Consider the following 23,472-nt stretch of genomic DNA (forward strand, 5'->3'; position numbering starts at 1 on the left):
ACCTGTTTATTTAATATAAAATTGACAAGATTCCTTTTAATTGTATTGTGTATGTATATCTTCACAACTTGTACCTTCCCTTGTGTAAAAAAATTACTTGAAAAATGTAAAATAATTATAAATTGCAAAACGATTGAAGTTAGTGCATATTAAAAGAAGATCTGGGCGTGAAACTGCATGATTCTCTCACAGTTTTTGCCACTCTCAAGATCCATATATACATATATTCAACTTACCGGTTTTGCAAATCAAAATTTTGACATTTCTATGAGCATTTTGAATAACGTTGATTGATGTTGATTTAAGCAAATTAAATTTCAATTAAGATTCAAAGCCAGCTTTTGCACATTCGGCGTAAATTTCCGAATGCTATTCATCTATTTACTGGTATGCACTATCATGTAAAGCTGCTGCATGGCATTTGCGTCTTGCACTGTCTTTTTTAGATTTGTAGAGATGGAAAGAGATACCTGCAGAATACACCATAGTTTAAGTTCCTGAATAGAAATATTTGCGAGTCCATTTTGTTGTAAGAGAGCTGCAGTATGGTTTTCTTTGTAACATATACAACATAAAAGTTATTGGAAAAAAAATGAAAATTACAATTAAAAAATTACTCATGCTAGCGTTTTAAATAAAAAATGTCAGATGATCGCAAATAAGAAAAACAACAATCTCTGCGAATCCTGATGGTAGGTGAGATTTTGGAATTATCTTAAAGTCCTTTGTCAAATGACGATAGTTTCGAAAATTTAACAACTCTCAATTTGCAGACACTCGATTGGCTTACATTCTCCTTGCTTGGCGATTTCCCCAAGTTCAACGAATACTAGTATCGTATGCAAGACGCGATAAATCACTCATTAAAATTATTCTATTCCCAATTATGGAACTATTTATAAATCAATTTGTTGATTCCTTATGCTATCTGTACCTGTTTCCTACTTGTTAAATACAATAATCTGCTGCATCATTTCCGGTTCAGTATTGAACAAAAATCGAATTTCATGCCAAAAAGTTGAGAAGCATAGTCCGCCTCTACGGCGACCCTACCCCTCATCCATCGTATTCTTATTTCAAGCGGATCCAATTGACGTTTTCCAAATTTCTCGCAATTTCGTGCAATTTGTATTTTTTCTTTTTAACTTTTTCGGCCATTTTCATTTTTATCGCGCTGTTTTTATCTCTTTTCAAAATAAATTAAATTCAATGGAAGAATATTCGCGCAAATTGCGCCGCAAGCTCGCAAAATGGTGTGCGAAAATCCCAGGCGCCGATTTTCATGCGCCTTCAATTGGTTCAACAATCCAATGCAACAGGGAACAATATACTATACATACATATGTACGAGTACATATACTTATATACATATATACTTTGATGTGTGCGAGTGTGTGCGTCTACTTATAACACGCGTTGCCTTTTCGCCTCATTTATGGTGACGTCAATAAATTTCCTCTCGAATGGCCATAGACAGCCACTACTTGCCAATAAGAGGGCCACAACAATAAATAGAACTTTTCGCATATATTTAGTTCGCCTTTTGTTGATTCCTATTTTTTTTTCTTGTTTCTTGCTGGCATCGTTATATGTTTGGAATAAGTTGGCATTTTTTGTTGCCATTTACTGCTGCCTATAATTGGTGTGTTTACGTGTTGCGCGCCCTGAACTTGAAATTGTTTGATCTGCGGCAAACGAAGTTGCCGCACGGCACGATGTTGCCAGCCTCTCTGCTGCTGGGCTTGCCGCGAGCGTCGCGTCGTTGCACTTTCGTTGGGGATTATGATGTTGCATACGGGGCGTGATTAGTTTATTTTTGGCTCACCGATGTGCAATTTGAACTTTGTGGCATATAGATGTGTGCGTGGAAGTTTGCGTGTGTGCGTGTGGCGCTGACTCAGTTGCAAGTGCGAGCTGCGAGCTAAGATGTGTTGACACTGCAAAAAACAGATGACCCCTTTAGCTGCTATGTTTACTAAATGAGCGAAAGAAGCACAACAACAAAAATGTTGAAACTATTCGGAATGAGAAAGACTGAAACATCAAAGGTATACTATGCCTTCAAAGTAATATTGGAAACAAATATTGGCCTTCACATTGTCTTTAAACGAAATGGCGTGTATGTGTCAGGTTCAGCTTTTAGTTTTTCCAATACTTTAGATAATCTGCTGCATATATAACAAATACTTATGTAAAAGGTGGTATAATATAAATACTTTTATTATATTTAAATAAATAAAACAAACATAGCATAAAAGGCGAGTACATATTATTATCTGTGTGAATAATTAATGCGAGTTATAGAGCTCTGGTCTTGCCAGGTTAATAAATTTTCTAACTGCGTCAAATGTGTGAAAATATTGATAATTTTTTAAGAAGCGTGCTAATAAAAGTTTTAAAAATTGAGAGATACATTTAATTTAATTTAATTCAATTTAATTTTTGCTGTAAATGCTACTCACATCTCAGCCTATTTGCCTATTGCTCGGGAAAATGCCAAAAATGTTTAAACAATTTCTATAAAAATTACACAGAAATTAAAATCTAACAGTGTTTTGTGAAGCAGATATTTTAGAATATATATAAATAATTATAATTAAATAGTTATTAATTAGCCATTCGTTTCCTCATGACAATTACATATTAAATTGGGAACCTGTCATAGATATAGTAAATAAGAAGGTTTCTTAACTATATCAATTATTATTATTCAGAATTCAATCTAACTTCTTAGACCTCTGTGTCTAACCTAACTAATCATTAAGGATAAGGCATCAACTAGATGAGGATCTGAAGCTACCAGTCATTTGTTATAAATTGTAACTATTTATAAAGTACAATAACAAATGTGGTTCTAAGCTAGTCCCTACTACAATTTTTCATTTATTGCTATTTAAGGTAGATTTTATCCAGACAGCAGAAATGTTCTCGAAAAGGCGACATCTAGATATATGACATATAAGTAACATCCTATGCTCATGCTGTGCAACTATTATCTATGCCGTTAATTAACCCATTAATCACACTAATTCGAAAGACGGACCGACATACCAATAGACCACAACTTGGGACTTGGGAATTCAAAGACCTGCCTAGCTGCTTACCCCAACTCATTGGCTTTGTTGCTCAAGCCATACGATTATTAAGCTTTCTACGCCGCAATTAATATTCATAAGCGATTTGTTTATCATGCCACACCACAGACAAACACGGCCGCAGCTGATGAGACGATTGACTAACTGGCCAAATGACTAAATGACAACGTGACGCATAACGAGCTTCGAGCTGAAATCGTTTAATTTGCAGCTTACCCATAAATATCGAAAGGGAGATATACATATATGTATGTATGTATAGTATATGTATGACAATTAAATTTAATTATGTGCCATGTGTATGTCTCTTCATGTTTTTTTTTTGTTTTTTTGTTTTTGTTTTTCGTGCAGTGTATGCGTGTGGCGTCTATAGTTGTTGTTGCTGCTACAGCTATGTACTCGTATGTGTTCATATTTGTCCAGCGTTGTCATCGTCGAGTGGAGTGAACATTTGAAGCCATCATCGCAGTCAACAGTCGCAGTTCAACTGCCTACGAAGTCAATAGCGCAGGCGAGCAGTACTGAGCAGCGTGTAAGCACACTTAGCAATTAGAATTAATTAGTCGAACAAATGGCAAACACCAACTACTTAGTACACATCATATACACACCAAAAGGCAACAATATGCAATAAGTTTGAATAAATTTTTATTCTTATCTTAATGTAAATCCATTTCTCAACAGGTTGAAGCCAGACACGGCGGCAACAACAAATAAACTGAAGAAAACCCACACAAAATAAACGAACAGCAGCACGATTTGTTTATAGGAAAATTTTAAATTAAATAAAACAAAGAAAACAACATACTTAGTACTATAAAACAAAATAAAAACGAACTAAAAACGAAGAGCAAGAGAACGGCAGATGGATGCACGAGTAAGGCGCTCGCCTTTGGGACAGACATGCAATTAGAGGAAATTTATAATTAAACACACACACACTCACACACACATTCACACACACTTCTGCATAGACAACAAATTGACAAAAATGTTTAATTTGCTGCGACGCACGCGTCAGAGAAAAACGCATAAAAGCAAAAACTACGATGTGAGCGATGAGGAGGAGACGGCCAGCCATGGTAATCCGACAAGGAGCACGATGAGCGGCAGTAATGAGCGATATCGTTCATTCAGCGAATTGCAGAGCAGACCCACAGAGTCGTTGAGCATGAAGAGAGCCACAGACCCAACAATATCTTCAGCTCCCTCAGTGCCATCAGTGCCATCAGCGCCCTCAGCGCCCCCGGCACTCTTGCCGCACCGTCGTGCTGTCATCGAAGAGTTGGAGGATTTTGCCAGCGAAGATGACGATGATGTGGTTGTGGTTGTGGCTAATGGGGCTGCCGGAGAGTGTGGTGCTGGTGTAAAATTAGCAAAAACAGCTGCTACTGTGAGTAGTGGAAGCAGCAGCAGTGGCAGTGGCAGCAATTCAGCAGCCATTTTGAGCTCTTGGCGCTCTACTCGTGGCAGCACTAGCTCTAGCTCTAGCTCTGGCTGTGCTAGCAAATTGAATATAAATAACATTAGCAAAGGCAATGGGGCGACGGCGAGGACAACGACTGTTGTTGGTTGTGGTTGTGATGAAGATCGAAATGTTGCGACCAGTTCAAACGAGGCAGCCAAAACGAATGGCGACGTTGGCCAGCCATTAATTGGCATAGATCTAAACGACTACTATAACGACCACAATATTGAGCCGATCGATGGCTGTGCGCAGCCAATTTCTGGCACGGTAATTGACGACGACAAGACCAAGAGCACAAGCAAAAGTAAAAGCTCACTCAACACGCAACACTCATCGCTAACGAACAAATCAAATACAAATACAAATTCGAATCCGAGTTCGAGTCCAAATCAAAATCAAATCGCGCAACAGAAGAAACAATCGCGTCTATCCTTAACCAATTTTGGTCTACAGCTGGTGCACAGTGCTGTCAAAAGTGAAGCCGTGAACTCGAATTGTGAAAGTGAAGTGCCAGTGCCAATTACAGAGGCAGAGCCAGTGGCAGTGCCAGTGGCAGAGGCCGTGCCGAAAGTGAAGCGCAAAACGTTGCAAAAGAGTCGCGATTTTCTTAGTGAAATTTTCATGGCGCGTGGACGTAATCACCAACATCGTCAGCAGCATCGCAGTCAGCAGCAGCAGCAGCAACATCAAGCAAAGGTTAAAACCGCCGTCGACGTAATCGGCCAGGCGCTGGCCGCTGTGCCCGCTACGCTAGCGGCGGCACCAACACACCTTGAAACGAACTCCGACCCCGCAAACGATTCTACGAATAGTTATCAAATGACTATGTCTAATAATAGCCAAAAGAATTTTCACAGAGCGCTAAAGAGCGAAGAGCGGGAAAGCCCATGGGAGCGCCAGCGACGCAGTAATTCAGCAGACTGTGAGATACGCACTGGAGCAACAGCTGCCACAGCCACATCAACAGGCAGCGCCAAGAGCGGTAGCGAGGTGCGCGCCCACAGCGTTGGACCAAGAGACTTTATTCAAGCGGCAAACGTCGAGCGGCACGCTGTGGTTGCAAATGCGGAAGATCGCAGCCGTGCACCATCTGAGCAGGCGAATGCACTACAACGCAACGCCGCTCAAACCAACATCAACAACAACAGCAACAACAACAGCAACAGCAACAGAAAAAAAATCAATATTAACAACAGCTATCAAGAGCAAGAAGAACATCAGAATATCAGAAAACAGTTCAGTGACATAATCATGGGCCAAACAAGCGCCAAACCCAACGAGCAAACAACGGGCTCCACAACGTCTTCACGTGCCAGCACGCCGCGTGAGTTTCGTGAGTCCATAGTCACGCCAGAGCCGCCAGTGGCGCCACCACGTACGCACCACCATCAACAGCAACAGAATGATAGGCAATTGCCCAAGATAACGGTGGTCGACTGCAGTTTTGATAGCGAGAGCAGCGAGGGCCAGAGTCCCACAGAGACGGCCGAGGAGGTGTACTACGATTTCGAACAGAGCCACAACAACAACAACAACAAGCACAGCAGCAGTGGCGTGCACATCACATCAGTGGATGAAGGGGAAGACGAAGCAGAAGCGTGTGGAGATGCAGCCGCCGAGTCTCTGGAGGACGAAGTTTTCGAAACAGATATCCCCACGACCGTGTATCAAAATGGAGGACGTCCTTGGACGCGACTGCGTCACGTCAAATTGGAGAATGTTCAGGAGGAAGCAGAGGAAGAGGACGATGTAGACGAGGCCTTGGAACTAGATAGCGATGAACTTGAACATGCCCCCACAGCAATGCCACACAAATCGAGTCGCGAGCGCCAATCGGCAAGTAGCGAGCGCAGTGCCCTGAAAAGTGATTCCAATCTGAGCAGCAGCTATGCGGACTCGGGCATAGGCATAGGCATAGGTAGCATGGTCAGTCTAGGGAGTGCGACACAGCAAGAGACGCCGGTACGGAATTGCGCGACGGCAACCCTGCGCACGCCATTCGTGCGCGATGGCAACTCTACCGACTGCGAGGAGACGCTGCTGCAGTGCGACGAACTCGATGATGAGCAACAACATCATCATCATCATCATCAGCAGCAGCAGCAGCAGCACCAGTACGGGCAATTTAATGAACGCCTGGTGTGCATCGAGAGCATTAGCCTGCCCGATGTCGTTGTGGAGTCAACGACCGCGAATAGCGCTGCGCCATCAACGACATCAGCAGCAACAACAACAGCAAACACGGGCGCAAATGCGAACGGCATTTCCGACGACACACAGATCAATATCAATATTAACGGCGCCAGCGGCAACAGCCTCGGCAATGTGCATTTTATACCCATACACGTCGAGGGGGGTGCTGGGGGCAGGGGTAGTGCCTCACGCAGTCGCAGCAGCAGTCCCAACAAGCAGCGCAGTCTGGACGACACCTTCATTGGCAAACAATACAGCATGCCGCCTACCATCGAGATCATCGAGGATGGCTGCATTCTGAATGCACCAGCGCCCCAATCGTCGATGCAGGATTGCAATGGCAACAACAACAACAACAACAACTATGAAGTGGATATTCTCAAGTAACGTATACGCCATGTATTACCAATCAGCTTAAAGCAATTCAATTGCCGCTCACCATAATGCCAGTCAGCTATAATTCTAGAATGCACTTGATGATCTAATCGCTGCTATATACTTGTAGTTTGTTTATCGTTGTGATTCAACGAACGTCCAGCCTTTTGTTTATCCACTCTTTATATATACGAGTATGTATGTGCATATATATTGAAGCTTGCCAAAGCGGCGCATGAGTAATGTACTAACTTATTTATGTATTATACCCAATGACTATTCCTTTGTGGACACAGTATAAAACACACACGCTATACACTACAACAATCCAATTTACAAAAAGCGGCCCTTTACCATTAGAAACTACAAGTATTTAAAATGGCATCAATAGCCATTTCGATTTTCACAAAAATGTCCCAAAGAAATGTGGAATATTCACAGAATATTATCAAATGTATTGTTTACTTTTGGACATTATATTTGTGTGATGAACGTGATATTTTTCTCAAAAAAGTTTAAGCAAAATATATAAAAATCTTTGATTTATTTTTTGTTGGAAGATCATCGTGTCATATTTACTAAAAATTCTGAAGAAGTTGCTGTTAGATTCTTGATAGAGACAAAAAATGTTAGTCGTGCAAAAGTCTTTGATAATTACCTCATGAAAGACCAGTCTTTATTTTCTTATATATATATATATATATATATATATATATATATATATATATATATATATATATATATATATATATATATATATATATATATATATATATATATATATATTATGTGTATAATAATTTGTTGAATTGTTTTGTTTTGATTCACGGCTTATATTGAAACCATTATCGGCAGGATGTTTATATATACTTTTCTTTAATTAAAATTTCATTTTTATGATTTCCAAATTCTTAAACTACAAAACTAATCAAATTTGGAAACCAAGGGGATGTGTTTTTGCACATTTGTGTTAAAGTGCTAATAATGTTGTTATCTAACCATAAATTGCTTGTTTTTGTCTTAAAATACAATTTGGATGTCCAATGAGAAGAAAAAAGTTTATTGCCCATAAATCATGTTTTAGGATATATTATTATACCCTGTACCCGTAGGGTAAAAAGGGTATATTAGGTTTGTGCAAAGTATGTAACATACAGAAGGAAGCATCTCCGACCCCATAAAGTATATATATTCTTGATCAGCATGACGAGAGAAATCGATCTAGACATGTCCGTCCGTCTGTCCGTCCGTCTGTCCGTCTGGATGAACGCGAGGATCTCAGAAACTATAAAAGCTAGAATAACCAAAGTTGGCATCCAGATTCTCCTAGGTCTGAGTAAGGACGAGTTTATTTTTTTTTTTTTAATTTTCCCCCCCTTCCCCCGCTACAGAATTTCGTCAATAGCGTCCACATTTCAAATGCTACCTAAACCAAACTTTGCACACATAATTTATATATAATTGTCTACTGTTGTTCAAAATTCAATTCGGTCAATTCTAAGAAAAGTTATTAGCAAAACAAATTCTCGCCAGTACAACCCCCCCAAACTGCAGCAACAAGTTCGCTCTTCTTCTTCCTCTTTTTGCTGCTGCTATGGGCGCATATAACTCAGTGACGCAAGTTTACCTGGGTACAGGGTATTACACTGTCGGGCTTGCTCGACTGTAGCGTTCTCTCTTGTTTTTGAGCTAAGAAGTAGCCACTTAATTATCAAAAAAATAGGCAGTTATTTTAGCATATCGATCTTCTGCAGAAATATAAAATGTACAGAAATATTTATCTAAAATGTTTCGATATACCATATATCCACAATCAACTGAGACCATACCCAATAAGTTAGTCCAAAAATGGTCGCTTTTTGGAGAACTTATCTCTCTTACTTTCTCACTATCATAAGAACCCCTGCATTTTAAAATAGAGCAAATTTTTATCTCACATAAGTCGTTATTAGTTATTAGATAAAACAAATTCAAAGCAGTGTATCAAAAACTCTATTAAAGCAAGTTGAATTCTTTCCTAATTATACATTAGAAATATGCAATATTTATCTCACAAAAGTCGTTATTAGTTGTTAGATAAAACAAATTCAAAGCAGTGTATCCAAAACTCTATTAAAGCAAGTTGAATTCTTTCCTAATTATACATTAGAAATATGCAATATTTATAGGTATACTAAATAGCAGCCATTTCTTTCTCCCTGTTATGCGAATTTCTATATGCTTCCTTCCACTTAGTTATAATATAGATCCACATTCAATTGTTTTTAAACTGAAACCATAACCAATGCATTAGCCCAAGAATGGTAGCTTTTTTGAGAACTTATCTCTCTAACTGTTTTCTGTATTTTAAATTTCTGTATTTCTGTATTTTAAATAGAGCGGGCTTTCATCTCACAAAAGTCGTTCTTAGTTATTCGACAAAACAAATTCAAAGCAGTGTATTCAAAAGTCCAGTAGTCTAGTAGCATGCTTTCCTAATGTATATGCATATACTCGTATTTATAGGTATACTATATAGCAGCCATTCGACTCGTGTCAACTGCGTAGCGCTAATTTATCAGTCGCGAGCAATTCTTCTTGTCAATGCTTGCAGCTCCTGCACTTCCCTTTGATTATTGTTGCCATTCATCTTGGCATGGAGAACGCCTTCGATTCCAGTCAATATTTTCTCTTTGTTCGGCTGCATGTGTGGCATTTTTACAGCTTTCCCATCTGTTTTCCAAGTGTCTGCTTTGAATTTTCTATTGTTCTTTTTTTTTTGTTTTAAAGAGTTTGGCATATTAAATGAATTTGTTTTAAATTCAATTTCATACACCATGGGAGAACAGTTGTTTGATGCAAACCATACCACCCATTGTTTGGCCTTCAAAAAAATGACAGATTGTGACAGTCGGGCGACAAGTGTCGCAGCGTAGACCAACACTTGGCAGCTCACTAATTATTCATAAATATCTATTTATTATTGTTATATGTTATATGTTATATTTACTAAAAATTCTGAAGAAGTTGCTGTTAGATTCTTGATAGAGACAAAAAATGTTAGTCGTGCAAAAGTCTTTGATAATTACCTCATGAAAGACCAGTCTTTATTTTCTTATATATATATATATATATATATATATATATATATATATATATATATATATATATATATATATATATATATATATATATATATATATATATATATATATATATATTATGTGTATAATAATTTGTTGAATTGTTTTGTTTTGATTCACGGCTTATATTGAAACCATTATCGGCAGGATGTTTATATATACTTTTCTTTAATTAAAATTTCATTTTTATGATTTCCAAATTCTTAAACTACAAAACTAATCAAATTTGGAAACCAAGGGGATGTGTTTTTGCACATTTGTGTTAAAGTGCTAATAATGTTGTTATCTAACCATAAATTGCTTGTTTTTGTCTTAAAATACAATTTGGATGTCCAATGAGAAGAAAAAAGTTTATTGCCCATAAATCATGTTTTAGGATATATTATTATACCCTGTACCCGTAGGGTAAAAAGGGTATATTAGGTTTGTGCAAAGTATGTAACATACAGAAGGAAGCATCTCCGACCCCATAAAGTATATATATTCTTGATCAGCATGACGAGAGAAATCGATCTAGACATGTCCGTCCGTCTGTCCGTCCGTCTGTCCGTCTGGATGAACGCGAGGATCTCAGAAACTATAAAAGCTAGAATAACCAAAGTTGGCATCCAGATTCTCCTAGGTCTGAGTAAGGACGAGTTTATTTTTTTTTTTTTAATTTTCCCCCCCTTCCCCCGCTACAGAATTTCGTCAATAGCGTCCACATTTCAAATGCTACCTAAACCAAACTTTGCACACATAATTTATATATAATTGTCTACTGTTGTTCAAAATTCAATTCGGTCAATTCTAAGAAAAGTTATTAGCAAAACAAATTCTCGCCAGTACAACCCCCCCAAACTGCAGCAACAAGTTCGCTCTTCTTCTTCCTCTTTTTGCTGCTGCTATGGGCGCATATAACTCAGTGACGCAAGTTTACCTGGGTACAGGGTATTACACTGTCGGGCTTGCTCGACTGTAGCGTTCTCTCTTGTTTTTGAGCTAAGAAGTAGCCACTTAATTATCAAAAAAATAGGCAGTTATTTTAGCATATCGATCTTCTGCAGAAATATAAAATGTACAGAAATATTTATCTAAAATGTTTCGATATACCATATATCCACAATCAACTGAGACCATACCCAATAAGTTAGTCCAAAAATGGTCGCTTTTTGGAGAACTTATCTCTCTTACTTTCTCACTATCATAAGAACCCCTGCATTTTAAAATAGAGCAAATTTTTATCTCACATAAGTCGTTATTAGTTATTAGATAAAACAAATTCAAAGCAGTGTATCAAAAACTCTATTAAAGCAAGTTGAATTCTTTCCTAATTATACATTAGAAATATGCAATATTTATCTCACAAAAGTCGTTATTAGTTGTTAGATAAAACAAATTCAAAGCAGTGTATCCAAAACTCTATTAAAGCAAGTTGAATTCTTTCCTAATTATACATTAGAAATATGCAATATTTATAGGTATACTAAATAGCAGCCATTTCTTTCTCCCTGTTATGCGAATTTCTATATGCTTCCTTCCACTTAGTTATAATATAGATCCACATTCAATTGTTTTTAAACTGAAACCATAACCAATGCATTAGCCCAAGAATGGTAGCTTTTTTGAGAACTTATCTCTCTAACTGTTTTCTGTATTTTAAATTTCTGTATTTCTGTATTTTAAATAGAGCGGGCTTTCATCTCACAAAAGTCGTTCTTAGTTATTCGACAAAACAAATTCAAAGCAGTGTATTCAAAAGTCCAGTAGTCTAGTAGCATGCTTTCCTAATGTATATGCATATACTCGTATTTATAGGTATACTATATAGCAGCCATTCGACTCGTGTCAACTGCGTAGCGCTAATTTATCAGTCGCGAGCAATTCTTCTTGTCAATGCTTGCAGCTCCTGCACTTCCCTTTGATTATTGTTGCCATTCATCTTGGCATGGAGAACGCCTTCGATTCCAGTCAATATTTTCTCTTTGTTCGGCTGCATGTGTGGCATTTTTACAGCTTTCCCATCTGTTTTCCAAGTGTCTGCTTTGAATTTTCTATTGTTCTTTTTTTTTTGTTTTAAAGAGTTTGGCATATTAAATGAATTTGTTTTAAATTCAATTTCATACACCATGGGAGAACAGTTGTTTGATGCAAACCATACCACCCATTGTTTGGCCTTCAAAAAAATGACAGATTGTGACAGTCGGGCGACAAGTGTCGCAGCGTAGACCAACACTTGGCAGCTCACTAATTATTCATAAATATCTATTTATTATTGTTATTATTTAACACTTATTTATGCACATATTTAAATGCAATTGTCCGCCTCTAGACAAATTTAATAAATACAAGTATGTGGCCTGTGCTCATAAATCAGCTCAAAATAAATTCACTTCGTCATTTTTTTGGCACATTGGCCAAAGTGAACAAAAATATAAAAGATTAGTAGCAGAATAGAAGATATAGAAACACTGAGCAGAAATGGCAAACAGCGTCCAACATGTTCGCAATTCCCACGCTTGTTTTCAATAATATTTTGCCTTAATATTTGTGCAGCTACGTCAAAATTCGCTCTATACATATGTATATGTATCTATAGACATGAATACCCCTACAATATATATATATGCAGATTTGTATACTTGTATAGTACTATATCTGCCTAGAGCGCAATTGCATAGCATGTTGCCTGCTCCACTTTTCCGGTTTATTTTAGTTTTTATTATTTCTCTTTTTCATAAGCACATTTTTTTCTAAATAGCAAAAAGTAAGAGGAAAAGCACACAATTTTATGTTCAGCGCCAGCGCCACATTGAAAATGTGTAATTTAAATAATTGGAACGATATTTTAGACTGCTTGCACTTGTGGAATTTGTTTGCTTTAACTTTGTACTTGATTTTCTTAATTAATGCACAGCTGGTCCACTACATTCTGTGTGTCTGTATGTGTGTGTGTGCGTGTGTGTGTGTGAAGAAACAAGGGCGGATCAATAATTCAGTGAATATTTAGTGCATGTTTTGAACAATCAATGTGTATACGAGCCCTTTGTTTGGCAAGGGCTTGTCGAAATAAGTGTTTGTTTTAGACTCTGTGTGCAATTGAATACAAAATTTGAAAACAATAGTACATCCTAGTTACCAGATATGAATAGAAAAACGAGTATAGCTTCAATATTTCTAAGACTTGTCAGACACATTTCCAGTTTCAATTCATTTTTATTTAAAATTTATAAAGTACGAGTACATAATTGCTGGCTTCGAAAGTGAAAAGGAAAACAAGAAAGGAACAATTTTTATTTTATTTTAGACATTTCTTTGATCATAACTTTATGGTGCAAGTCAGATTTCTAAAGCTCTCTAAATAGTTTCCGATTTGGAAATGGGAGAAGGACAAACTGAGAAGCCTTTTCAAAATATTTTGGGAGAAATACAAATTCTAAGATACTTGTACATATTATATTGGCTGATATGGATCGAAAAAAGGCAAAAACCATTCGTCCTTTTAAATTGTCAACATCTTTTGCAAAAAGCGTCAATTTCTGAATTCGGAAAAAAAATATATACAAATTATAAAGAAACCTCTTCTACAACTTTCTACAAATAGTCGCTGTGAATAAAAATGCAATATTAAGCAGTCCATAGGTAGCATTAAGTAGTCTAAAACCGTATTAAGCATTTATTGACCGACCCATGCTTTCAATGTGGAAATTATGGTTTTTCTTTTGTAGGTCATTATTTAACTTTTTACCTTCTGAAAGATAAATTACAAATGTGAAATATCCACATAGTTTTAGCTTTGCTTTGTTTTTGTTGATACTACAATGTTTGTAATAATTCCTCTCGTATTCTACACTCAGCACTGACTATTTAGTCCGCCCTCGCTTAGGCATACTATTTACTTATAATAACTTAGCATTGAACTGCTGCTTACTTAGACTTAGTTGGGCATAAACATACATAAACAGTATGTTGTGCACGCGGCGTATGCGTAATATCTCCAACGCCCAGGTAACAACAATTTATGGCTTGCTGTTTAGCTACACAATTCAATTGAACAAAAACAATACTGCCAACAAACACAAAACAAAACAGCAAACGGAATTGCTGCCAAAAATTGTTGAAATATCTTGTAGATATGTATCTCATGTGAGAGTGTTTGAAACGCGTGAAACCGCGTGTCACAATTTGATAAATACGACAACGGTCATTGTTTATATGTACTATATATATATATATATATATATATATATTTTATATACTATATACCCACATACACACACCAATATATAGACTAGTCGACTGACTGCTTTCTGCAAAGATATATATATTTATAAATAGCAAGCCAGAGCGCATCTCTGCAACACTTTTCATCAAGAAAACGCGCCATCAAATAAAATGAAATGAAATTTAATGAAATAATCGTAAATGCAAATGCAAAGAATTTTATTTTGCGTTGAAGCAGAATAAAACAAATATTATATAAATATATATGAATGTGTATATAAAAGAAAAGTGCACCGACATCCGCGATATCAGGTGCATTTTGTCATTAATGCGTTTTACACCATAAAATCTTTTATATGTACATATGTGCTCAACAAAATAGAGCCTTGTTTGTTTCTTGGGTAAATGTATAATATAAGGTATATACTATATGATCAACATAATAAGAATCAACATCGTTTCATTTAATAATATTCTGTACTAACGTGGGTTTTCTGTTTTCAATACTCGAAGTTTCTTTGGGACGCGGCTTTCCAATCTCCTAGGTGCCTCATAAATCCATTCATATTTGAATATAATAATGGGTTGTGCAATATTAATAAAGAATTGTTTAATAATCAAAACAATCGAGTTTTCATGGGAACTTGGCTTTTCGATTTTCCAACTCCCTTATGTTTTGACGGAAATGCTAAATATTGAGGTCCTTGAGCATTGTCGTTGAGCATCATACCAAACAATCTAGATTATATCCTAACTTTGTCCAAATACGATCGAGAAATAATGTAATAATAATATTTAAAAGAGTATAGAGTATATTGTTTGTTCGACTGTATGAACGTATGAATCTTTGAAAGTATAAGAGCTAGAATATCCAAACTTCATAAAAGCCCAAAGCAAATCAATTTTGTCTTGTGTTTTCTGATGCTCTTCATCAATATTAATAAATAAACAATCACAAACAATTTTCCGGAATGTGTTGTAGTATTGGCTCGAAAGCTATTGGGTCATATAAAAATTGAAATATATACCGTAAATAGTATTGATCAGTAGTCATATACAAGTATACAAGTATTTCGTGTCATATTTTTCATGTTTGCAGAATTCGAAGCCATTCCATTTTCATATTCTTAGCACATGTGGGAAAGGGCAAGACTACACCTCCAAAATAGCAATGAATAAAGCATTTTTTAATACATATAATTAATAGGATTAAATAGATTATGAAATGGCAATTAACTCTTAGAAATATATTGGAAGGAAAACATGAATAATGTTTTGTTTATACAACTATTTCGCAGTAGATTCGATTGCATCGATTTTAAGCTGCAAACATACAGAAAAAGGTTAATTAAATATAAGTATATATATATATATGATTAACGTGATAATCACGCTCGGACCACTGTCACATCGCTAAACGTATAATCGTTACTAGTAATAAAATCTATGAATTCTGAAGAGCATTGCGACGCAATTCAAATCAAGTGTATAGATTTCTTTTGTACTTTCTTGTCGACTAGGTCTCCGTTTTTCCATTCAACACGCATCCAGACACATATGCTTATGTCGATATGTATCTGTTTATATATACATATAAGCCTTTTTATATACGTCTGCATTATTATTTATTTATTTTCGTTGTGTCTTAGCTAGAATCTAACATAATACTTGTGTATATGTCTCTACGTGCCTGCTGTTGCTTCAGCTTTTGCTGCCCGACATCGGCAACATGTACAATATCTATCTGAGTCATTCTGGTTTGCAGCGTCTAATGTTTTCAACTGATTGTCAGATATAGTAACATATTTTTGGCTGCGCCTTAAGCTGTTAAGACTTTTCAGCAGACCAAAACAATTTTATGAGTGTCATGCAGCGATACGTTGGTCCACATAGAGGGCGGGCGTCAAGCTGCCTACTCATCGCTATACTATATGCACTATATATCGGCCGACTATAAAACAAACACTAGTTTATATTAATGTCTATTGATGTGTTTTCGCAGGCAGGAGCTGAAACTACAAAAGGCACGCTACAACACCCAACTGGACGATGCGCACAAGAATTTACACAACTTGGAGGGCAAGGTGGGGGACATGCAGGCCAAGATACAGAAACTGGAGCAGGAACTTTCACTCAAGCAGTGGAATGTGGAGAGTAAGTAGCATTCCCATAAAAGTGGTAGAACTAGTGCATCTCTAAGGGCATGCTGTTATCTGTTTCAGGACTCCAGGGCGAACTCGATGCAGCGCACAAGGATGATGAATATGTGAGAAAAAAACTGAAATTGCTCGAGGATGAGAAAGTTAGTTTGCGTCACAAATATAGCGACAACGAGGATGAATTCAAGCAAAAATATGGTAAGCTCAAGGATACTATTTCATGCTACATATAAACTATTGGATTCACTATCACTCCATAGCCATTAAGTTAGATGTTGACGCTATCCTTAAATTAACAAAAATTAGCAAAATAGAATGTGCAGTAAGCAAAAAATGTTAGTCTTAAGCAAATTTGTGTTTGGAAGACATTTTAATTTTAATATTTTTAAGATTGGTAAGGGGAGTCTTTGTAATTAATAAACAATAATTGATAGTTAATGTACATTTGGCACAAATGGTTATTGCTGTCGGTTATCAAAGAAAATGACTAGAAACACAACTATAAGTATATAGAAAATGATTAGAAAATCCTTGAAAAATAACTAGAAACCTAGCTAGAAAATACGCTATAAAGTCCTTTGAAAAAGGCTAGAAAATTCACTATAAATTGTTAGAAACCCAGTTAAAAATAGGTAGAATATGTTGGAAGATACAGAATCGCAATAAATAGATAGAAAATCTGCTAGAAAATGCCTAGAAAATCGACAGAAAACCCGTTAGAAAATGGATACTCCACTATAAGTAGTTATAAAATCCTCTAAAATTGATAGAAAACCCGCCCTCGCCGATGCAGCTTTCAAGAGCATCAAAAAAAGCAGTTCTATTTCCATTCAAAAGTGGGACTTTTTAAAATCAAGACCTACCAGTTAGGCATAAATAAGAAGAAGACAAATAAACTGTTCCCGATTGCAAGATTATTTTCCCATTAGGATCGTGCGGTAATGTGGTTTGTGATATGAAAAATAGAAGGACACCAAGTTTGTTTATATTTTAGATTGTATAGTACCGATAGATTCGCAGCTTCTGATTTCTGATTTATTGCAATTTAAGATTTACAGTATTTAGGATAGACTTTGCTCTTCCAAATAGTGTCTATATATTTACAAAAATTGTCTGAGAGTTAATTAAGAATTCGTTGGAATGTAGAAAAATATAATTTCGATCGAGGTATTTGGAAGCTTTATGAGTCAGTTGCTTCTATCTGTGGTTCTAATCCGGCATTTTAATCTCCTAGACGAACTCGAGGCGCAGTACAACGAACTTAAGGAGCGGTACACGCAGACCCAGTGCCTGGCGAGCAGTCTCCAAACGCAATTGGCCAGCGCACAGGCAGCGGCGGAGGAGTGGAAGAACGAGTTGGGGAGGATACGGGCCGAGCTGGAGGAACAAATACGCATACTCAAGAATGCGCTCGAAAATTCCGAAGCCGAGCGCAAAATATGCGAGGATAAGTGGCAAAAGGAGTTCGAAATTCTACGCACACATAATCGAGGCAAGTGTTAAAGGAAAATAGAGTTGGGAAGTCTTAACCAAGATATGCCTGCACCTTTACAGAGCGCGAGGACACACTGATGACGGACTGTGAGTGGCAAATGAGGCAAATGCAGCGGCAGTGCAAGGATAAAATGGACAAATCCGCCTACGAACGGAAACAGGCAATGGCCAAGGCCGAGGAACTCGAACAGGAGCTGCAATCACGTCGAAAGGAGCTGGAACATTTGCGCGTCTTTCAGGCGCAGGTGAACTCTCTCCGGGGTGTGGTCAGCGAACAGGAACACTCCATACACACGCTCATGGAGCGCATCGACACTCTTCAGACGGATCTGGATACGGCCAACGAGAATTTGGAAGCGCAAATTGAAGCTGTGCACAAAATCAAATATCAATGTGATAAGTGGGTCCCACCCCTCCTGCATCTAAGTATGCATAATAATTAATTGGTACTCGTATCCTTGCAGTGCCATTTATGACAAGGAGCGTCAAATGATCTATCGCATCGATGAGGTGCGCAATGAAGCTGCCGCCTTTTGGGAAAATAAACTTTAGTAAGTAGTCAGCCTCAGTGGAAAATGGTCTGTGAAATGAAAAGTTTCCAATCCTGCACTACTCTCGACTTACAGCACAGAGATGACAAGACTGACAAATGAACTCGAATCCGTGTATGTGGACGAGCGACGCGAAGCTCTCGATAAATTGCAGACCGAGCATGTGGAAGAGTTGCGTGCGCTCACTAATCGATATACAGCCAACGAGGAAGAGATGCGCGCTGAGGTATGTCCACAAGACTCTTATATTGACATAGTTGTTTAAATAATGTACCATATAGGAGGCATTAGAGAGCAAATGAAATGTGTTATCGAAAATGGAAATGGAAATACTAGGGCAGTCTAAAGAGAATAAATTATCGTATAGTTACATTATTTTAAATAGTTCCGATGGATTCAAAAGGGTCCCTTCTAGCATAACCCTTTTTCTACGGTGGTTTCTAATACAAATGTAAGACTATTTATGAGTTTTTGTGATTTTTCTCAACATCAGTTCAATACTCGTAAAACATATAGCTGTTAAAAGGACAGTTGCTACAATAAGTTAATTTTAGTTGATGGACTGATACGTAGGGTATTTGAATTGGTGAAACAATAGTCTGTCCTTAACGTGCTAGGCGTTATTTGATTTGAGATTGCCTTCTCCATTAAAACTCACATTTAAATGTAACTGAATACAATGTTACATAGAAACCCAGATGAGATTAGATTAGGCGCTATGTCTTAGCCTTTTATGGTATATTTAATGTGATTTCTGATACAACAAGCAATTCTTTTAAACCGAAAGAGTCGTCTTCATTGTGTACAATAGATAGCTTTTGGCAACCAGTCTTTAATGACATAGGGTTCTTCCAGCATTAGACCCCTTGCTTTTTGTTAAATATTGCCAAGAACTGACCCCTAATCTGTTATTTGATCACTCTGATTGAAAAACAGTTTAACTCTTAACTTTTAGTATAGAACTCCTTTAAATACATATGTAGCTTCGGATATTATTGGATGGAGTTATAGAAGAAAAGGAACATAATTGGTTTTTGCTAAAACTAGAAGAACTTTATTCCTATTCAAAGCCTAGGCAAAGGATGGACAGGATGTGCTACTTCTAGTCAGTATTGTTGATAAAAAGGCGTCAATTGCATCGTCATTGATTGTATGATTGTATCGTATGATTGTATGTAGCTTCGGATATTATTGGGTGGAGTTGTAGAAGAAAAGGAACATACTATAATTGGTTTTTGCTAAAACTAGAGAAACTTTATTCCTATTCAAAGCCTAGGCAAAGGATGGACAGGATGTCAGTATTGTTGATAAAAAGGCGTCAATTGCATCGTCATTGATTGAAGGCCTCTTCGTTTTTTAGAACAAGCTCGCATATACTACTCAGGAATGATTTTTGGGAATGAAATTCGTTTTAACGGTGTCTTCTTCTTTCAAAACCTCTTACAAACTCAGCCACAACATAAGCTTGAACAATCGTGATAAATAGCACGTGAACGTGTTATCCGCTCTTGACCAATTTCAAGCACTTATATTTATAATTCTTTATAGTGTTGTTTGTCGATGAAATAAATAAAGAAATAACCCTCCACAGATCAACGAGTTAAACGAGAACCTGGAGCTGAAGAAACAGGACTTTCTCGCGCTGCGAGAGCGCTCGGATAATGCGTTGTTGCAGACACGCATGCATTTGGATCGCGCTGATCGGGAATATCAGAATGCCATGTGCCGCGAGGAGGATCGTCGGGTGGAGCTGGAGGAGAAGCTGAAGAAGGAGTTTGAACTCGAGAAGCAGGAAATGGAGGAGAAGTTCCGGGAGCGTTTGGGCCAAGTGAAGGAGGAATTCGCCAAGGAACTGCTGCTATCCACGCAGGATATGGTGGAGACACATCGCAAAGAGCTGGGTACGCAATGAATTCGTGGAATATTTTTCTTTATCAATTATTACTTAATTATTTGTATGTCTGGGCAGAAACACAAAAAGCCAAACTGCAGGCGGAAAAGGATGAGGCCCTGCAGGAGCTTGTGGAGCGACACCGAGCCAAAATGGCAGCTGCCGAGGAGCGCATCAAGTGAGTGTCGATGTTGGCATGTGTGTAGTGGAGTGTAGCGCCCATGTAGCCTCCAAGCTGTCGTACTAAGCGCATTTTTAGTCGCCCGATGTTAACCTGTAGACATGAAGATATGCTTTGTTGTAGTCCCTGCCCCGCCCGGTCCTGCCCTGTCCTGTCCTGCCCTGCCTCCTGCTGAGCCACCCCTCATCCACTGCTCATGCACTTCTCATACTTTATGTTTTGATAAATTCATCTACTCTTTTCTGTTTCTTGTCTCTCTTTCATATTTGGTTTGATTTATTCAACAGCATTGACTTAGATCGTGCAGCATCATCGCATCTATTCGAAACTGCCTTGTGTGTGCTTGCAAAGGGGGCGTGTCCATATATGCCAACACTTTATGTGCTATATCTGACCATGTCGCCATTGATTGCCTTAGCATGTTTAGTGTTCAATATTCTCGCTGTGCTCTATTTGAAATACCGCCATCTGTTGAGCAAATAAACAAGTTTTAAAGAGTAGTCTTAAGATTGTATTTGTAGACTTACTATATTTTACATAAATATAGCATATATATATGGTTCTCTTTTTTTTGGTATCAATTTCAAATTTCAACGCATTTCTTTCACAAAAATAACCCCCGAAAGTATTGCCTGCTTGTCCAAAGCCGTACACTCTAGAAACTTAACCATTGTATAAACATATCTTTTACTTTCTCTTTTTTGCTATAAACCCGACCCACTCCTTCTGCTCTTTATGCTTGTGTATTGTATCCCCATCAACCAACCAACCAACCAATCACAGCGATATAGAGCTTCGGCATCAGCGTAATCTCAAGGATCTGAAGGCTGCCTATGATGCTGAGAAAGCGGCGCTGGACAAACGCGATATCAGCAATGCGAACGAGATCGAGCAACTGCATCGCCGATGTCGCTGTCTAACCAATTTGTAAGTTCAATTCTCTCTCTCTATCTCTCTCTCTCTTTCCATTACTTTTGCTCTATCGTTGTAGCTTAGCCTTGTCGTCATTGTTGTGTGCCCCATGGCTAAGCCAAATAGCTCAGTATCGGCTAATGCTGCCTTATATTGCCTTTACAGATTTGAGGAGATGCGAATGCGCTACGAGCGTCGAGAGCCCCGTCCCGAGGATCTGCGCGAGATCGAAGAGCTGCGCACGCGCTGCGAGACCCAAGAGCGCGATCTCTATGTCCTCACCGATCGCCTGAGGGAGATGCAGCTTCAAATGACCGAGTTGCAACAGAACGGCAACAACGATGGTCAGCAGCGAAAAATTGCGGGCAAGACTATCAAGAAGCCGCCACCCAAGACGATACCCACCAGCTGTGACGTCATCTACGAGGAAAACGAGGAGCGCGAGTCGCCCGAAAACGAAACAGTTGCTGATCAATACGACGAGGACGAGGAGGAGGCCGATGAGGATGAGAATGGGGATGGGGATGTGGATGCGGATGCGGATGAGGAGGAGGTCGAGGATGAAGAGCGGGAGCCCAGCGACACAGAGTCGAATCACACAATCGAAATAAGTGGCAAACTTGCCGATTGCATCAACGAGGATGATGTCCATATGGTATCGGCTGTTTAAGCCGCTTTACTAGACAAATTGAACGTAAAATCGTGGCTGTTTTCTTCTTATCCTTTTTTTTAATGAAAGTTTTGAAATACAAGTACTCGCACTATTTTCTAAGCACGGCGGGCAAAGCCTTGCAGGCCTCTGCTTCCAGCAGCTGATTAAACACAAATTCTTTGAATTCATGACGCGGCTTGTTGTTATTGCCTGGAAAGTTTTTGAAAGATGCAGAAATCAAGCTAAATAATACCAATAAAAATTGTAAAATCTCTCAATTGGTTTATGAAACCACCACACAAGGAACGAATAAATGTAAATATTTGTAATTAAAATGTGTTTTAATTTATTAATGTATAACACAATTGAAACGGGGTTCTAGGACGTTAAAAAACTTTCTCTAGTATCTATACTTGTATATTCAAGTATATAGTGTTGTCTATATATACTATTTCATAAAATCAATTGCTTTGATACAGTTATGAGTTTTCTGATTTGCGAAATAAGCCAAATATCTAATTAAATATCTTCCCCTTTAAACAATTAATTTTGAATTTCGTTTCCACCACACTTCGTATCACAAATTCCATTCTCTGCACGTGTCTCGTACAACGAGAGAGCACACCAAACACACCTTTTGGTGAATTATATCGGAAAACGCTAAAGACTTGATGCTAAATGTGTTGAAATTGCCTGTTCGGCCAGGGGAGAGTGGTGAATTGTAGTGGTGTTATTAAGAGTGGTAAAGAGAGCGGTCAGTCGTTGAAACGATTCAATAAGGGGAATGGAAGGTGAATTAGTTTACAATTTTAATCGTAATTCAAAAACGTTACCGTTGTCATGAGTTTTCAAATATAAAAATAAAAAAATATAAAAATGTTTTTATGGCATTCATTTTGGTGCTTTATAAAAAGAATTTGCTAGAATTTTTCTTTTATTTAGAATATTTTAATCGACATATTCTGAACGTGCAGTGGAAATATTTTTTTTTTTTAATGTAAACACCGAACTTTTAAAATTGTAAAGGAATTTAAATGCTGTATATTTAAGCATTTGGAATATACTTCTTCATGCAACACGCAATAACAACAAACTTTCCCCTCCAACAGCTGACTGTGCGCTCAATTGTTGTGCGCAAGTAGGGGAAATGACAGGAGAGAGAGAGAGCAGAGTCGT

The 23,472-nt window shown here is 37.7% G+C and overlaps 1 protein-coding gene across 3 annotated transcripts; it reads left to right on the forward strand.

Moving 5' to 3' along the window:
* Nucleotides 1–3,376: 3,376 nt before the first annotated feature.
* LOC115620552 (serine-rich adhesin for platelets) lies at nucleotides 3,377–22,625 on the forward strand. Of its 3 annotated transcripts, XM_030513836.1 has the most exons (12): nucleotides 3,379–3,627; nucleotides 3,780–7,139; nucleotides 16,459–16,610; nucleotides 16,679–16,813; nucleotides 17,850–18,107; nucleotides 18,170–18,509; nucleotides 18,574–18,660; nucleotides 18,736–18,886; nucleotides 20,252–20,561; nucleotides 20,630–20,729; nucleotides 21,516–21,659; nucleotides 21,810–22,625. In XM_030513836.1, the coding sequence occupies exons 2-12, from the start codon at nucleotides 4,087–4,089 to the stop codon at nucleotides 22,312–22,314; spliced, it is 5,235 nt and encodes a 1,744-aa protein (XP_030369696.1). In that variant the 5' UTR covers nucleotides 3,379–3,627; nucleotides 3,780–4,086; the 3' UTR covers nucleotides 22,315–22,625. The 3 variants fall into 3 exon arrangements, with proteins under 3 accessions (XP_030369697.1, XP_030369698.1, XP_030369696.1); XM_030513837.1 differs by lacking the exons at nucleotides 21,516–21,659; nucleotides 21,810–22,625 and adding an exon at nucleotides 21,020–21,232 and having other exon boundaries at nucleotides 3,377–3,627; XM_030513838.1 differs by lacking the exons at nucleotides 21,516–21,659; nucleotides 21,810–22,625 and adding an exon at nucleotides 21,359–21,480 and having other exon boundaries at nucleotides 3,378–3,627.
* Nucleotides 22,626–23,472: the final 847 nt, after the last annotated feature.

This window comes from Scaptodrosophila lebanonensis, unplaced genomic scaffold, assembly GCF_003285725.1.
Source record: "Scaptodrosophila lebanonensis strain 11010-0011.00,11010-0021.00 unplaced genomic scaffold, SlebRS2 tig00000024-arrow-pilon, whole genome shotgun sequence".
Classification (NCBI taxonomy): Eukaryota; Metazoa; Arthropoda; class Insecta; order Diptera; family Drosophilidae; genus Scaptodrosophila; species Scaptodrosophila lebanonensis.

What these genes read in the sequence shown, in the direction of transcription:
- LOC115620552 (XM_030513836.1), top strand. Translation starts at nt 4,087, where the DNA reads ATGTTTAATTTGCTGCGACGCACGCGTCAGAGAAAAACGCATAAAAGC. An exon ending in TTTTGGGAAAATAAACTTTA is followed by an intron (nt 18,661 to 18,735) that starts GTAAGTAGTCAG and finishes CTCGACTTACAG; the next exon opens with CACAGAGATGACAAGACTGA. An exon ending in GCTGCCGAGGAGCGCATCAA is followed by an intron (nt 20,730 to 21,515) that starts GTGAGTGTCGAT and finishes AACCAATCACAG; the next exon opens with CGATATAGAGCTTCGGCATC.